Source organism: Mastomys coucha, unplaced genomic scaffold (genome assembly GCF_008632895.1).
Source record: "Mastomys coucha isolate ucsf_1 unplaced genomic scaffold, UCSF_Mcou_1 pScaffold18, whole genome shotgun sequence".
Lineage (NCBI taxonomy): Eukaryota > Metazoa > Chordata > Mammalia > Rodentia > Muridae > Mastomys > Mastomys coucha.
The window spans coordinates 6,363,354-6,381,111 of record NW_022196900.1 but is presented as its reverse complement, the minus strand read 5'-3'; the positions used below and the strand labels follow the sequence as shown (position 1 = coordinate 6,381,111).

At 38.9% G+C, this 17,758-nt stretch overlaps 1 protein-coding gene across 3 annotated transcripts in view; it reads right to left on the bottom strand.

Annotated features, from left to right (window-relative positions):
* Positions 1 to 594: 594 nt before the first annotated feature.
* Positions 595 to 17,758, bottom strand: part of Dcaf10 (DDB1 and CUL4 associated factor 10) — a 45,417-nt gene continuing 28,253 nt past the window's right edge. For 2 of the 3 annotated variants that reach the window (XM_031377290.1, XM_031377289.1), the window contains 4 exons: positions 9,502 to 9,704; positions 7,739 to 7,846; positions 7,450 to 7,595; positions 595 to 6,369 (listed from right to left, as the gene is read on the bottom strand). In XM_031377290.1, the coding sequence (XP_031233150.1) occupies positions 6,001 to 6,369; positions 7,450 to 7,595; positions 7,739 to 7,846; positions 9,502 to 9,704 (826 nt within the window). In that variant the 3' untranslated portion in view covers positions 595 to 6,000. The remainder of the gene's footprint in view (positions 6,370 to 7,449; positions 7,596 to 7,738; positions 7,847 to 9,501; positions 9,705 to 17,758) is intronic. The other variant, XR_004120771.1, reaches the window with a different exon arrangement.

Genomic DNA, 17,758 nt, shown 5'->3' with positions numbered 1-17,758 from the left:
ATTCAATGGGAGAAAGGCCGTTTACATTTTTAGAAAGCTTCTCTATTCTGAAATGAACATTTCACATACCAAAAACCTCCTGGAAGTAGCTTTAATTATAGGTTATGAATTAAGGTACAAAACCATGCACTTTGTAGCTACCTTAGAATGGATATCTTTACTTAAAGGTGGGTAAAGGTGTGTAACTCATAGTTACTTAGATGGTAAGAGCTACTTATTTGTGAGCCCAGATCCACATGAAAATGTAAAGCTGTGTTCACAAGAGGGCATGATGCAAATATGGAGCCTCTCTTAACTCCACAGCCCTGAAACCCCAGTCCTGAACTGACATTTATTTCATATGCTTCTATAGAGACTGTAGTTTTACCTCTGTCCCCTAAGTACCTAAACTAGAATAGGTATACACTAGGTATTCAAATCCATGTTCAATGAAAAGTAGAGTCCTAATTTAGTTTTTAAAACCACTAAGGAATACCCAGATGATGTTAGCCTGGTAATTATATATATATAAAGCCATAAACAACCTGAGGCTGAATAATTTTCCATTACATCTGGATTTGTGAGAACTTGAGGCCACACGTAGTGAAGGTTTAATTCATTCAACAGATGTTTATTGAACAACTACTCTGTCAGATACTACCCCAGGCACCGTGGATACAAGAATAAAGATAGCCCTGCCCTCAAGGAGCGCACAGTCTAGCAGAAGAACCAACAGCACCTTAGAACCTGCTAAGAGAGTGTTCTGGTTGACAGCAAATTAACTAGAATATTTCAAGCTTGCCAAAAATACAAACCTAAAGTTTGGTCCCTCCCCCCCCCCAAAAAAAATAACAGAGTTTGGAAATGAAGGATGTAGCCAAATTTAAAATAAAATTCCCCTATTCTTTGTATAGGGGAAAGTACAGATTGGGACCAGATCTAAATCCTGAATGTTACTTTATTATTCTTGGGGGTAAGCATCACTTATAGTGACATTTATATATACATACATTCAAAAGATGTCTACATGAGATGTACTCCTTTCGACTTTTTTTTTTTTAATTAATTATGTGAGTACATTGTAGCTGTCTTCAGACACACTGGAAGAGGGCATTGGATCCCATTACAGGTGGTTGTGAGCCACCATGTGGTTGCTGGGAATTAAACTCAGGACCTCTGGAAGAGCAGTCAGTGCTCTTAACTGCTGAGCCATCTCTCCAGGCCTTGGGACTTTTGATTAAACCTCTCTCAGGTTATTTACAACTCGAGACAGCAACGTACAGGCAAACTGGAGAGTTTCCTCTTGGTGCTGACTTCCATTACCATTTGAAGGGGAGCAGTTCTCAGGACTGACGCAGTCTGGAGTTTTCTAGAGGATGTACTTCAGTCTTACTCTACAGTGTCACTAAACTGACTTTTAACATAGTAATCAAGAATACATTTTAATGGTTGTTTGGTGCCATCTCCCAGAGTCTTCAGCCTACCTGGATTTTCCTTTTCCTTCCTTCCTCTTCTGCACTCTTCTTTGTTCTTAGAAGCATGAAGGACCCCCTGCAGAGGCAGAGCCTTAGTCATCACCAGACTACTTCAGTTCAGCTAGTTCTTAATCCAGCAGCAGCCTGAGTATACTTACTTCCCTTACTTGGTTCAAGTAGCTCCACCTTTAACTGGGAGCTTTTGTCCAGTTATTTTGTAGGTACTGACCAGAACTGGTTAGTTCATGTCACAGCCCATAACTTGAAGACAGCACAGAAGAAAGTGGGAGCCTGTTAGAAACAGGCAAACTGATTGAATACATTACTTTGCAGACATGAAACACTTTTTAAAGCTAATAATGAGGGAAATAATAACATCGTTGAGGGAATCACTTACTAAGGGACATTCCTCGCATTTGTTATAGCCCTTTGTGTTCTATGAAATGTTTTACGTGTATCAGACCTCATTGGGTATTTGGAATAAAACATCATGAATATAACTTCATGATGAAGTAAATTAGACTGAGCATACTGTTTAAAAAAGCAGGGAGGTAGACTACCATTCCTAAGGAGACTTGCATCAAAAAAATAACTGAAAATTCAAAATTTTGGCACTTAAAAGATATGCATTAGTTATCCAAACAGAAGTCACATATATGGATTCCTTCGTGACCAACAGAAGGTGTTACTGAGTGGACTTTTACAGCACCCCAAGACCAGTGGTCACAGAATAAAGATGATTGTCATCAGAAATTTATCAGGCCATGTCTCCTGCTTTCATAAAAGCCAAATGAAAGCCAGGTATGGTGGTACATGCCTTTAATGCCAGCATTTGGTAGGCAGAGGCAAGGGAAAGTCTGAATTGTGGGCCAGCCTGGGTTACAAAGTGAGTTCCTAGACAGCCAAGGCTACACAGAGAAATCTTGTCTCAAAAAATAAATAAAAATAAAAGTCAAGCATAACAGACATTTATGGACACTGGCTGCATACTCTATTGAGAGGAAACACCCGCCTTCTAAAAGATTCTTAATGTATTTTCATTATTCTCACCTTCTAGAGGACACAGCCTTAAAAACTGTATGACATGATTTGGTCCTCGATGTAGGACTAAAGAATATGAAATTTATATTTTCCTTGTGTTGTTTTCCTAATTTTTTTGCTATGCTGCCTTCTTAGGAGAAAAAAAAAAAACAAAATATACATATGCTTTGGGTTCTGAGGGGGAAAAAAAGACTTTTTTTTTTCTTTTTTTTAATGAACAGGGTCTACTGTATAACTCTGGCTAGCCCAGAACCTTACTATGTAGACCAGGCTGACCTCAAACTCAGAGAGGATCCTCCTGCCTCTGCATCTCCACTTCTGGGATTAAAGGCATATGCTTCCCCTGGCCCCCAAGTTGTGATCACATTTTTTTAAAGTAGAAGTTTCTTACTTTAGCTCTTCATTTCATGATTGAAAATAAGCAACTACTATATATTTGATACATCTACAAGTCACTCAACATAGCATTTCCGTTAACAGACTCTTCCAAAGGAAGCTTTTAGTTAGAAAAATGACTTACTCACCAACAGTATTAACTCCATTATCAATTAAAATATATTTCTGCCAATTATAATAAAAATGATTAAATAAGACAGGAAAAAAAAATCCAGAGTTTTAGACTAGTGAAGTGAGACTCTCAGACCAGGCTGTGGTGGCACATGTCTTTAATCCCAACACTTGGAAGGCAGAGGCGGGTGGACATTTGTGAATTTGAATCCAGCCTGGTCTATACAAAGAAACCCTGTCTCAATAAGCCAAAAACAAAAACAAAAAGGGACCTTAAGATATGTAACATTTCCCAATAGTATAGGTTTTCTAAGGCCATTCAATTCCTTGGCTAGTACCATCTGATTTTGTCTTGATCCTTACTACACATCAGGGAGGGCAAAGGATCCCTGCTAAGTTTGCTGGCTCTTGCAGTACTCAAGGGAACGAGGCCAACTTTGTAATAAAAATTTGCAGAAGATATCAAGCACATAGATTAGCAGACCAGTGTAACTCATCCTTCATGAACTAAGGGGCAAAACGGTAGAGGAGTAAGTATAGACTCAGCAATAAAATCAACAGGCAAACCTCGGTCTGAATCCAGTGCTGCCACCACTGCCATCTGTGGCTTCAGGCAAGTCACTTCATTTTTTAACACATTGCTACTTTCAACATAATTTGACACTCATTCCACCTACCTTGTAAGGGTCTTTGTAGGGGCCAGTGGTATATTAAAGCAGACACATTCTTCAACACATAGTAGGTATTCAACAACAGTGATTCAAGGATCCCTGGCTTGAGTTAGGTGACATGTGGGTATAACATCTGACATAGAACTCTTTACAAACTGGTACCATTTATGGAATCTTCTTTTGAGTATCAATTTAATCCCTATACATAATAGTTTTTAATTGTGAAGGTCTTAATTGCTATATTTTCCTCCCAAACTATCTTCTTTGGGAAAAACAAAACAAAACAAAACAAAACCCCCTTTTTCAAAGCTATGGCAAGCAAGTCTATGATTTTCATTGTGCTTGGTTGTTTTTTTCAATGACTACAAAATTTCCAGCTTTTCCAACATCTATGGTAAGAAGTGTTGATTCTTAGAGACTGTCCCAGAGTTAACATTGTTCTCAGTGAGACACAAACTCTTACAGGTGTGTGAACGGCTGTTTGATGGGCACCAGAGAGAACTGTTGTGTTTATTCATATATTTGGGTTGCTAAATTTCTGTAAGTATTGAAATACTTTTTCCCTGTGGATGAAACTCTCAGCATCTACTCCCATGCCTTCCTTTTTCAATCCTATCATCTTATTTACAATAATATAACCTAAAGACAAAATGTCCACAATCATTGATGTTTTTAAAAGCCAGCATTTACAGAAGAAACTGCCCTGAGCAAGGAATTAGGAGACTTGAATTGAAGCCCTGGCTTTACCACTAACTTTGTATGGCCATAGGCAAATCATGTAACTTCTTTCATTTGTCCAACAATGAATTGGATATCGCTTAAAGTTATTTTCTACTCTAAAATTACTACTATTGATTATTAATATTTAAATAGATGAAACATCTTGTAGGAATTATATTAAGCACCAAATGGATAAAGAAATATCATTTCAAGTTGTGTTTTAAACTACAACCTAGAGGCCACCTGTATGCAGATTTGAGGTTCCATTTACATAGAGTCCTGTCCTTTCCCTGACTACATCAGTCTTAAGGTCCAGCCCAGAGTCCTGCCCTTTTTACCAGCCCTCATCCTAATATTAGAGAAGCAATGGCCTAAAGGGCATGTAACCAAAGAGAACAAGGCTATTACTGCACGGCTTAAATTATTCCAGCTTCTAACATATCTCACCATAGTGCCAATCAGTTAGTCAGTCAGTCAACCAACCAACCAATGTAGCAGAGCCTGGCAGGACATTGCCCGTTCAAGATTGGAGCAGCCTGTGCTTACGCGTTGTCTCCCAGACTTTCCATAACCAACACAAGACAGCAGTGTCATTCAGGTCACTGACTCTAGGTTTATGACAGCAGCTTAAAGAGGACTACAGCTCCCTTCTTTCTAACACTGAGAACTCATCCCGGTTGAAGGAACAAACACAATAAAATCTCTACTTGATTTTCCTCCACTCCATTACTATGAACACATCATCTGTGTGATTAAAAGAATCATAGCCAATCTAAGTCACATTAATCTCCTCACTCTTTGGCCAGATACTGCACCAACCTAATGAATAAGTCTTCTGTACAACAGAAATGACCAAGCTTAGGACTTCTCCTTTCCTCTCCAATGCTGCTGACCGGAACAAAATACCAAGAAAAGACACATGCTGGAGATTTTAAATTCATACAAATAAAATAAATTACAAAGAGAAGTTGTAATATTTTTCTAGAATTTCACAACAAAATCTCACATGAGATATAAAGTGTATAATTTTAACAGGAAACTTTAAAAAGATATCTTGTTGCAAGAGTTTCTAACAGTTTTGAGAATAATGTCATTACTGTGCTCAATATTTGACAACAATTTTAAAGGCCAAGAATATTGATAAATGAAGATGAATTTTGTCAATAACCAGTGTGCCAACATCCAACTTCTGGGTTTTATTTAATACTAGTGCCATGGGTTTTCTCATCCCAACCAAGGCTCCTGCCAAGTGTCCATAAAATTCATACCAAAATCAAAAAAGAGGAAGAAGGCAGGGAGGAACAGTGGAGACAGGGATGGGGAGAACAAGAACCACATGCAAAATGACCAGGAAAACCCAAGCTCAGTGGCACAGACAGGAGCAAAGGAATGCTGACAGAATAGGGCTGCGTGGTTGAAATGGAGATGCCCAGATGACACTGGAAGGCCAAGTACTCGGGTCACACATATATATGTTCATTGACCCATAAGAACCAAGATCTTGATCCAAACTTATAAGATCTTCTAAAAAAGAAAATACTTCACCTAAATTGAAGTAATTTATAAGCCAAACACCAGAAGAGTTCCTCATTTGATGTAAGTTGTGCCTAAAACTTTGGCTGATACAAAGAGACCCGTCCACTAAGGCACCCTGAGGCGATCTGACAGTGTGTAGGAGAGAACTTTGTTGTCAGAACCACGTCATTGTGAGAGTACAGAGAACGAATCACCCGCAGGGGACTGGCTTCTTTGGGTAAACAGTCAACAAGCTCACTGCACTGTTTGTCAAATCCCAACAAGCGAATCCCGTAGCCGTGTGGGGAAGAAATCATTCGTCCATCAGGGCTGAAACAAAGTTCTTTGATGTAGCCCCTGCCTACATTCGCTTCTTCAATGTAATGAGTCAACCGCAGGGAACAGCGAGGGGAGACAGGTCGCACTGGAGCTCCTTCTTGGAATTCATAGACACAGGTCCACTGGAGGAGAAAGGAGACAAAGTGAGGTTATAGATTCCCAATAGTACTGCAGAGATATTCCTTATTTCTAAGCTCATCTGAGAGCCAAAACTACAGGAATGTTGCAAGTAGATGAATATTATCCCTCTTTTAACTAAGAAAATGTGTACCTTTCATATTTCATCTTCATAAACTAAGGTCACTGTATACTATGATGCTTTAAGACCTCTTGTTCCTGAGACTGGCTATGACTTCTGACATACACCTTTTTTGAGAGCAGCAACAATCCAGAACCCTGAGTACATCTGCCCTCTGCACTTCAAAGGCCCTTCTCTCTTCTTTCATTTTCATCTGCAGAGGCAGTGAGCTCCTTGCAGAGTCCTGCCTAGCACAGTGGTGACACCTCAGGTCTCTCTCTTTTTTTTTTTTTTTTTTTTTTTTTTTTTGGATTTTCGAGACAGGGTTTCTCTGGGTAGCCTTGGCTGTTCTGGAACTCACTCTGTAGACCAGGCTACCCTCGAACTCAAAAATCCGCCTGCCTCTGCCTCCCAAGTGCTGGGATTAAAGAAGTGCACCACCACCCAGCTCACCTCAGGTCTTTTAACTCTCCCCCCAGGCATCAGTTTAGCCCCTTCCTTTTTCAGTTTCCCCTGGCTTTTAAGGAGGCAGTGGTGATAACTGTCTTACTAAACCCCAAACCTCACATTAAGTCAGCGTAGCTGGACAGCTCAGTGTAATGTTTAACATATGGTTTTGTTTGTTTTTTAGGTGGTGGGGGCAAGAATGAAGAAGCTAGGCATACTATTAGCTGATGATGTCAGACTATGTATATAGCTCTCAGTTCTACTTTTAAGAGTAAAACAGTTTTGCTGATACTGGAAGTTACTTCCCAGTTTACAATGCCAAAGCGAGAGAGGAAAAATAGATTGCAAAGGATAAAGCAGCAGAAGGAGGTACAGGAGTTGAGAAGCAGGGCTTTGGGTAGTAACGTCCTGAGGGCAGGGACTGAGTCTGATTATCAGCCCCAGCCCAAGGTTTGCACATGGGCGAGCGACAATTGTCCAATGAGCCGTGCTGAATGTGAAGCACTGCGGCCTGTACCTCCTGATCATCAGTGTTGCTTGAGCACCGAAGAAGGGTGGCCCAGCCTTTGGGATGCAGCTGTAAGGATGTGATACAGTTTCCCCGATCTCTCTCACCAGGAACTTCAGGGGTTAAGACTTCAAGACTATTTCGTGGTGAAACTCCTGAGATACAAAAACATTAAAGATTTTGGATTTTTGTTATCCAAGGACTAAAGGCAGTTGATTTTATGGATTAAAACTAAACCAAAGAAAGCTACTTGGCAGAACTTATTGCTGTAAGACTGTAAACCCAGCTTTGAACCTACCTTCTCGTTGAGAGGCTCGAGACATGTGTTTCTCAGTTGAATTTGAATCATTGTGATGACAAGGTGAACCAGAAACTCTAGAACCAGAAGAACTTGAAGTGGTCAAATCTTGAAAAGAAAATTGAAAAATAAACATAACACTTGTATCATCTTTTAATTTTTTAATTTTCTACTTAAGCTTTTAAAACTTCTAAAGCATACAGACAAAAATCTCATGTAAACTAGAGTATAATAGAGCTGAAGACAGGACAGCTCTTGGCTCTGTTTCAGGTCTACATTCTTGTTAAAACCTTTCATGGTAAAGTCTTATATGAAATAAGAGAAAAAAATCAAGTAAACACCCAGATACCTCTGCCTTTCTCTCACTTCTAAAATAGAAGGGAAACTTAAAGTCCGAGGAAAATTAGTATAGACACCTGAGTGTGCTGAGTTACTCAACAGATCACACTTCACCCTGCATTTCTAGCAGTTGCACACTTCCATGGAGTCCTTGGCAGTCTAACTTACACAGGGACCCTGGCAACCTGACATCAGTAACCCTGTAACCCCGTGACATTAGTTACAACTTGAGTCATCCTTAGAAGACTGAACAGCTTTTTGGCTATTCAGTCAAAAATGAACAGCTTGAGGTCTGTCATCCACATACCTCTGGTCCCAGCCCTCAAGAGGCAGGGGCAGGAGGCAGATCTCTGAGTTGAGGCCAGCCTGGTCTACAGAGTGAGTTCCAGGACAGCAAGGGCTAGAAACCAACCTGTTGGTTGGATGGAGGGGACCCGAAAAAAAACAACCAACCAAAAACCCAAAGCCAAACCTATAATATTTGTTGCATGAGTAGGGAGGTTAGAAGATATGGAAGTTGGACCTCCTAACTGTGTGGGATCCAGGGATGGAACTCGCGTTGTCACCCTTGGTGCCAAGTGCCTTAATCCACTGAGCCATCACTTCAGCACCAAAAGGAATGCTCAGGAGTAGCCTGTGCACACAGGAGAAAAAAAATCTAACCACTTGAAGTTTTGTTTGTTTTTTTAAAAGATTTATTATTTACTTCATGTATATGAGTACACTGTAGCTGTCTTCAGACACACCAGAAGAGAGTATCAAATCCAAATTACAGATGGTTGTAAACCACCATGTGTTTGCTGGGATTTGAACTCATGACTTCTGGAAGAGCAGTCATGCTCTTAACCGCTGAGCTGTCTCTCCAGCCCCCGACGTTATTTTTTAACCAAAGGTCTTTTTTTTCACTTTGGGTTCTTGTTTATAAACAATATTAATAATAAATGTGTTTCTAGGCCAGTCTCTTCATTGCAGATGCAGCTATTAATATACCTCCAACTTCATTTACTTTTAATGAAATCAGCAATGAAAGAACAAGGCTCCAGCAAGAGGATGCTCCAAGATGGCATCAGCTTGTGAGTGAACATCAGAAGTTCAGTATAGACTACACACTTAGAACTCTTGAAGTGACTATAACTTAATACCTAAGACAGGTATCATCTTGGGCCATCACTAAGTCTGAGGCAAGGATGATGATTCTCTGGCTAATGGAAATCTGAAAGAGCTTTTAGAGCTAAGAGTCGTTCCAGAGGCACAAGTCAACACTGTCAGAGGTACATGAAAGTCATCATACCTCCATGGAAAGCTATGAGTGAGCTTTCTGAAGAATGGCTTTAACTTCCTTTCCCTGGTAACATACTTAGAACAGAATCACCTGCCCCCCGTGGCTCAGATGCTTCAGGAAACTTTTAATCAGAAAATCTTACCTGAACTTGAAGTAGTTCTTCTTGCTCTCAAAATGGGATAGCTGCCTACTTCTAAAGACTTAGTTAAATCCAGATCATGCAAAATCAAGAGATATCCAGAGGATGTTGAGATCAACATTTTGGAACAATCTGGTGTTAATCTCATTCGCATGAGAAAACGTGTATGAAAGAATTTCTTATGTGGACACCCATCTTCTGTGCACCTACAGAAGAAATTAGACCCAGTGTTACCACAAAAATATTGATTTCCAGTATCAGCCAAACTTGTTTTACTCTTAAAGTAGAACTGAGAGCCACATACATATTTTATGATGCCTTTTAGCCCTGGCTGTCCTGGAACTCACTCTATAGACCAAGGATTAAATCTGGGTTGCAGGGTTGGTGACAGGTACCTTTATCCACTAAGCCAGACCATAACACATTTTTTTTTTTTTTTTTTTTTTGGTTTTTCGAGACAGAAGGTTTCTCTGTGTATCCCTGGCTGTCCTGGAACTCACGCTAGAGACCAGGCTGGCCTCGAACTCAGAAACCCGCCTGCCTCTGCCTCCCAAGTGCTGGGACTAAAGGCGTGCACCACCACTGCCGGGCCATACTTAGAATTTTTAAATGAAGAGCTGTGACTCATTACCCAGAGGTTGAACAGTATTAGTCAATTAAAGGGCCTTTCTACTACATCTTACTTTTGCTTCAAGCATTCAAGATTACATCTAAAAGAATATGGATAACTAGTTACTATGTTTTATTCTCCCTGTGTTCTCTCTCTATCCTGCCAAATTTCTTATGTAATATGTTTCCTCTATTAGAAGGTTTTTCTCACCGGACAGTGTTGGTGCATGCCTTTAGTCCCAGTACTTGGGAGGCAGAGGCAGGCGGATTTCTGAGTTTGAGGCCAGCCTGGTCTACAGAGTGAGTTCCAGGACAGACGGATACACAGAGAAACCGTTTCAAAAAACCAAAAAAGAAAGTTTTTTTTTCTCAATTGCCTGGTTATCATTGCATGCTTGCTCACTTAGTTAAGAGCAAAGAATTCAAGCTGACTGGGAACTCTTGAGTCCAAGGTAGGGTGAAGCCATTTCTGAAGAAGTTCTTAGTGCTAATATCTTTGGGACAACAACTGAAAGAAGCTAAGAATGTCTGACTTCAACATTTAGTGTGCATTACTACTCAGCCACCTTGGTTTTGGCAGAGCAATGAGGCCTCCAACTGTTTCTGGCATCTTTCAATATGGCAATACTTTCTATATTACCCTCTTTACAGAGATAGAAACTTCTGGTAAAATGATCTACTGCCCACTATAGAGGTGAAGAGTAAAGTTAAAGTTCTTAAATATTTCTCATTCAAATCTCTATTTTAGCTACCACTTTCAGTGAGGATTCCCAGAGTTCCTATCGTTTTTTTGAGGATTCTGGATAAACTAACTGAAATTTTTGTTTGTTTGTTTGGTTTTGTTTTTGTTTTTGTTTTTTTGAGATAGGGTTTCTATGTATAGCCCTGGCTGTCCTGGAACTCACTCTGTACACCAAGCTGGCCTCGAACTCAGAAATCCGCCTGCCTTTGCCTCCCAAGTGTGCTACCACTGCCCAGCCTAACTGAAGTTTTAAACTTTTCCCTCTGCAACTTAGGTTATTTCTAAATTACTTGTGTTTACATGTACATGTGCGTACATCACATGTGAGCAGGTGCCTGGGGAGGCCAGACATGACATTGGATCCCCTGAAGCTGTAATTACAGGAGTCTGAGAACCATCTGATATGGACACTGGGAATTGAATGTAGGTCTTCTGGAAGCGCAGTAAGGGCCCTTAAAATCTGAATCATCTCTCTAGCACCAGGAATTAGCTTTTCTGAACATCTTGAGTGAAGCTGTATGAACTACAGCTGCTAAGTCAGTTGCCATTCATCTGCCTGACTCCCAGCTTCTAAACTTCTATTGCCAAGTTTCTTCACTTTTCCTATTTTTATAAGTTTATGTCTGATCTCTGCTTTGGTTTTGAGACAGGGTCTTATTATGTAACCTTGACTGACCTGGAACTTCTTTTTTTTTTAAAGATTTATTTTATTTATTTTTTATGTGTATGAGTACACTGTAGCTGTACAGATGGCCATGAGCTATCATGTATGTGGCTGCTGGGAATTGAACTCAGAACCTCTGCCGGCCCCACTCACTCCAGCTCTGGTGTAATTTACTGTAGCTGTCTTCAGACGCACCAGAAGAGGGTGTCAGATCTCATTATGGGTGGTTGTGAGCCACCATGTGGTTGCTGGGACTCGAACTCAGGACCTTTGGAAGAGCAGTCAGTGCTCTTACCCGCTGAGCCATCTCACCAGCCCCCGACCTGGAACTTCTTATATAGACTAAGTTGGAATAGAATTTACTGAGATTCTATTGCTTCTGAAATTATTATAGTTTTTGAGTCTTCTTTTCTATAGTTTTTACTTAAATCTTATGAATACTTAAAATTTAGGTCTTCACAATTACCATAAAGGTTGTCCATTTTCTGTAAAGTTATATACTTTAGTTCTATGTATGGAAACACACCTGTAGTACCTGTAGTTCCTGTAGTGGGAGACTAAGGCAAGAGGACTTGAATTAAAGACTAGCTTGGTTTATAGTTAGGTTCCAGGCCAGTCTCAACTACTCAGTGAAATTCCATGTCAAGATATATATATATATATATATATATATATATATATATATATATATATATATATATATATATCCGAGTGTGGTAGCACATGCCTCTAATCATAGCCCTTGGAAGGGTAAGGCTAGAAGATCAGGAGTTCAAGGTCATCCTCAGTTACCTAGAGGCCACTGTGGACTGTATGAGAGACCCTGTCTCAAAAACAAAACCTCAAACATCAATCAAACAAATAAAACAACTAAAAATTATGTATTCATATTTGTGAATACTGTAAGTATATATATGAAACACACACACACACACATACATACATTATTTCAAAAGTACTTGTCTATGCCTGTAAGTTGAACTTTGGCAGGAAGATAGCAAGTTCAAGGATAAATTGGCTACCAAGTGAGATTTGTCTCGAAATAAAAAAACCTTTTAACTATTGGTAAGGATACACTCACAACAAAATAGGAACATGATTGGTTTGTACATTATCTTTTTTTAAATTAATTTTATGTTTTAAAGGTTTATTTATTATTATATGTAAGTACACTGTAGCTATCTTCAGGCACCCCAGAGGAGGGCAGCAGATCTTATTACCAATGGCTGTGAGCCACCATGTGGTTGCTGGGATTTGAACTCAGGACCTTCGGCAGAGCAGCCAGTGCTCTTAACCACTGAGCCATTTCTCCAGCCCCAATTTGTATGTTATCTTATACCTAGTAACCTTTAGTTATTTTTAATTAAAACACTATTAAATTATATATGAAAATTGTGTATACTTCTGGTATACAATATTTTTCTTTTTTTTGTGGTGCTAGAAATCAAACCCAGGGCTTGTACATGCTAAACCTGTGCTCTACTACTAAGCTATATTCCTAGCTTGAAGTATGTGTTGAAATGCCTACATTTTTTAGCTAATTAAAATATACATTGCTTTATTTACCTTCAGGAATTTTACTTTTTTCTTTTTTGGTTTTAAGACAGTCTCTCTACAAAGCCCAAGCTGATCTGGAACTCTCTATGTAGACCAGGTAAGCCTTGAACTCACAGAGAGAACTCTGCCTCTCAAGTGCTGGATTAAAGGCATGTACAAGGCCTTGTAGCATGCGTTTTCAAGTATACATTGTTATTAACTATGGCTACTATGTTATATAATGTATACCTCTTCAATTTTTTTTTTCCTAACTGAAATTTTATATCCTCCGACCAACCTTTCTCCCCTCTGCACCAGTTTCCAGCCCCTTAGATAACTCACCACCCTTCCAGTCATTGCTTCTCCAAGTCTACTTTTCTAGATTCTATATAAAGCAGAATCTGTCATTCCATGTTAGGCTTATTTCACTTAAGATGTGCCCCCAACCATTTATGTTGTCCCCCCCCCCAAATCTTTAAGGGGCTAAATAGTATTATGTATGTACATACCTCATTAAAAAAATCCAGTCCTCTGCTGGATGCTGTACAATGAGTGAATGAGGACAGACCTTTAGCAGCTGACTTAAGCTGCTTTGGATGTGTACCTAGTAGAAAAACTGCTAGGTTATTATAAGAGTTCTATTTTTCTATTTTTCTTTCTTTTCTTTTTAGGAAATTCCAAACTTTTCCATAATTTATAGTAATTTTGGTTAATCCTTACTAATTCTGATTTTTTTCTCTGAAGACTTTCTAGGATTTTCTGTATTTATAAGGTTTAGAAAACTTTTTTTTAAAAAAAAGATTTATTTATTGTTATAGGTAAGTATACTATAGCTGTCTTCAGACACACCAGAAGAGGGCATCAGATCCTGTTACGGGTGGTTGTGAACCATGTGGTTGCTGGGATTTGATCTCAGGACCTTTAGAAGAGCAGTCAGTGCTCTTAACCTTTGAGCCATCTCACCAGCCCTGGAAAACTATGAGTATGGACCAAACCTGACTCACTGGCTGTTTTTATATAGTGTTCACGAACAAAGCCACATCAATTCATATATTGTTCCTATGTGGCTGCTCAGAAACCACATACCACCAAATGCTAAAATATTTACTACTTGGGTCTCATGCAGAAAGTTTGTCAATCCTTGAGAGAAATCTGCGAATGATATTAAATTTCCAATCCATATACATCTATGATGATTTTTCCTTTATTGCACCATCTAACCTATGATGCCAACTAACAACAGTAGTAATGGTGGGCATTTTCTCACCCAATTTTCATAGAGAAACTTCTGGAGGTTCACATTAAAAACTTTGCTTAAGTACTGAGATATTGCTCAGTTGGTAGAGTGCTTGTCTAACATGCACAAAGCCGTGGGTTTGATCCCCAACAGCATGTAAATTGGCTATTGATGCACAAACCTGTAATTCCTGAACTCAGAAGGTGGAGTTAGGAGGAAAAGAAAGATATTCAAGATCATTTTTAGTTACATGAGAGTTTCAGGCCAGCCTGAAAACTTGTCTCAAAAACAAAAATAGTTGGGCTGAAGAGATGGCTCAGAAGTTAAGAGCACTGACTGCTCTTCTAAAGGTCCTGAGATCAAATCCCAGCAACCACATGGTGGCTCACAACCATCTGTAATGGGATCTGATGCCCTCTTCTGGTGTGTCTGAAGACAGCTACAGTGTACTCATACAATAAATAAATCTTTTTTTAAGAAAATGCTGAATACTCTGTATACTTTTGGTGAAATTCAACTTTTTAATCATTTGGTTTTCATACAGTTTTATTAAGGAATAATTACCATATCATAAAACTCACTCATTTTAAGTATACATTAAATGACTTTTAGTAAATTTAAAATTGTGCAATCAATACAATATAGCTATACAATACTTTCAGTATTATAATATTAATTGTCTTCCTGACCATCATTCCAACTCCCAGAACTAGTACCATCATTCTAACTCCCAGACCTAGGTAACCATTAAATTACTTTTCATCTCTATTATCTGCCTAGTTTATATAAATAGTTATAGTCATGCAGAAGAGCTTTTTATTTTTTTAATTCAGCTTCTTTTTCACTTAAAATATTTTGGAGTTTATCCCTGTTGTCACATCAATATTTGGTTCATTTTCATTATTAAATGATATATTTTTTAAAATTATATATGCTTTTTGTTTTGTTTTGTTTCTTGAAACAGGGTCTCTCTCTATAGCACTGGCTGTCCTGGACTAATTATATAAACCAGGTTGGCCTTTGCCTCTCAAGTGCTGGGATTAAACCAGTCCAGATGATATACTATCTTTTGCTAATCTATTTATCGCTTGATAGAAATCAAATTGGCTCTATTTTTGGAGGCAATTATAAAAAATATTACTGTAGACAAACATTCATGTACAAGTCTCTGTGTGTCCACATAGATGTTCATTTTCCTGAGTAGACATACCCACGGGGTAGAATTGCTGTGTCATAGGCTAACTGTGGTTAATGTCTTATAAAGCTGGCAAACTAAGCCAGGTGTGGTAGTGTACACCTTGGCAACACCAGTTCTGGAGGCAGAAGCAGACAGATCTCTTTGAGCTAGGGGCTTTTCTACATAGACAGCACCAGGACAACCAGGACTATGTAGAGATCCTGTCTCAACAAAACAAAATAACAAACAAAAACAAACAATCATGAAACAAAATCAAGCTGGCAAACTATTAATTCCAGGAAAAAGAATTCTAATAATGATGCTTCTAATGATGAGTTCTAGTTTCCCACTTTAATGTTGAGTCTTTTAATCCATAAGCATGTAGTATCTCTCTATTCATTTCTTTCAGAAATGCTTTTACTGCACAAATCATATACATGTCACACATATGTGTACATATATGTAAACAATAGATTTTTACTGTGTTAGGAAACTAAACCCAAAGCATCGGGAACAACAGGCAAGTGCTCTCCTGCTGACCTATACTCTCGGCCCAAATCTTTTACTTTTATTTTGTTTTTTTGTTTGTTTGTTTGTTTTTGTTTTCCTCAAGACAGGGTTTCTCTGTGTAGCCCTGGCTGTCCTGGTACCCATTCTGTAGACCAGGCTGGCCTCGAACTCAGAACCACCTGCCTCCTAAGTGCTGGGATTAAAGGCGTGCACCACCACCGCCCAGCACTTTTGTTAAATTTATTCCCAAGTATCTTATTTTTTCTGATACCATTGTGAGGTGGAAATATTTTCTTATTCATCTTTGGATCACTTCTACTCATATATAAAAATATAATTGGGTTTTGTGTATTCGTCTTATGTATCTGCTCAAGGGTAGAAATACAATTGGGTTTTTGTTAATTTTGTATATTTGCTCATTAGTAGAAATGTGATTGGATTTTATATATTAATTACTCTTATATATCTGCTCATATATAAAAACGTAACTGGGTGTGCTAGAGAGATGGCTCAGTGGTTAAGAGCACTGACTGCTCTTCCAGAGGTCCTGAATTCAAGTCCCAGCAACCACATGGTGGCTCATAACCATCTGTAATGAGATCCAATGCCCTCTTCTCATGCATCTGAAGAGATCAACAGTGTACTCATGTACATAAAATAAATCTTTAAAAAAAAATGCAACTGGGCTTTGTGTGTTAATCTTCTATCTTATAGACTTGCTGGAATTGGCTCTAGGAATCTTGTGGACTCCTCAGATCTCCTTCACAGAGCACAGATCGTTTCAATGGAAGCACTTCTCTCCAGGCTGGATGCACTTTACTTTCCCTGTCTGTCTGCACCTCCACAGCCATGCTGTTCCTCCACAATGTGGAGAAAAGTAGTGCTAGCTCTGCTCAATCTTATGGGGCCTTCAGGCTTTCAACTTATGATTTAAGCCACAGGTTTTTCACAGGTGTTATCACACGAAGTTCCTTTTATTCCTACTTAGACCACAAAAAGTTGTTAGATTTTTATCAAGTGCTATTCTGTCTTCATTAGCATGATTAGATGGGTTTTGAAGTTAATATAATGCCATTATATTGATTTTTGGATATTAAGCCAACTTGCATTCCTAGAATAAGTTCTATTTGATTGTGGCACCTAACCCTTTATATAAGTTTTTAAATTTGATTTTCTATTGCTTTATTGAAGAGTTTTTAAATGAACTTTTCTGGCAATTTCATCTATGTATATAATGCATCCTGATTATTCTCCCCACATCACATCTCCCTCCCAACCTGGTAATAACTGAGGGATTATCAGTCAGTAGCTGTTTATCTGCTTTTGATGTTAGGATAATATTAGACTGTGATGGCTAGTCTGATAAGGTTCGTTATTTATTTTTGGGGGAGCTTCATATAATCTATTTTGATTATCTCTTCCCCTCTCCCAGCTCCTCCAAGGTTTGGTTTGGGAAGTGTTCTATTTTCTGGCTGATAAAATTCATTAGTAAAGTTATTTGAGCCTGGTCTAGCAGTCTGTGCTGTTGGTATCTGCTTACCTGAAACTGCCTAGTTGCTAAAAGATGTTCTTACTACTCCCTTTGATCCTTTAGTTTCTAAGTACCTTTTATTTAACCAGTTTTTGTTTGCTTTTGAGACAAGGTCTTAGCTGGGCAGTGGTGGCACACGCCTTTAATCCCAGCACTTGGGAGGCAGAGGCAGGTGGATTTCCAGGCCAGCCTGGTCTGCAGAGTGAGTTCCAGGACAGCCAGGGCTACACAGAGAAACCCAGTCTCGAAAAAGA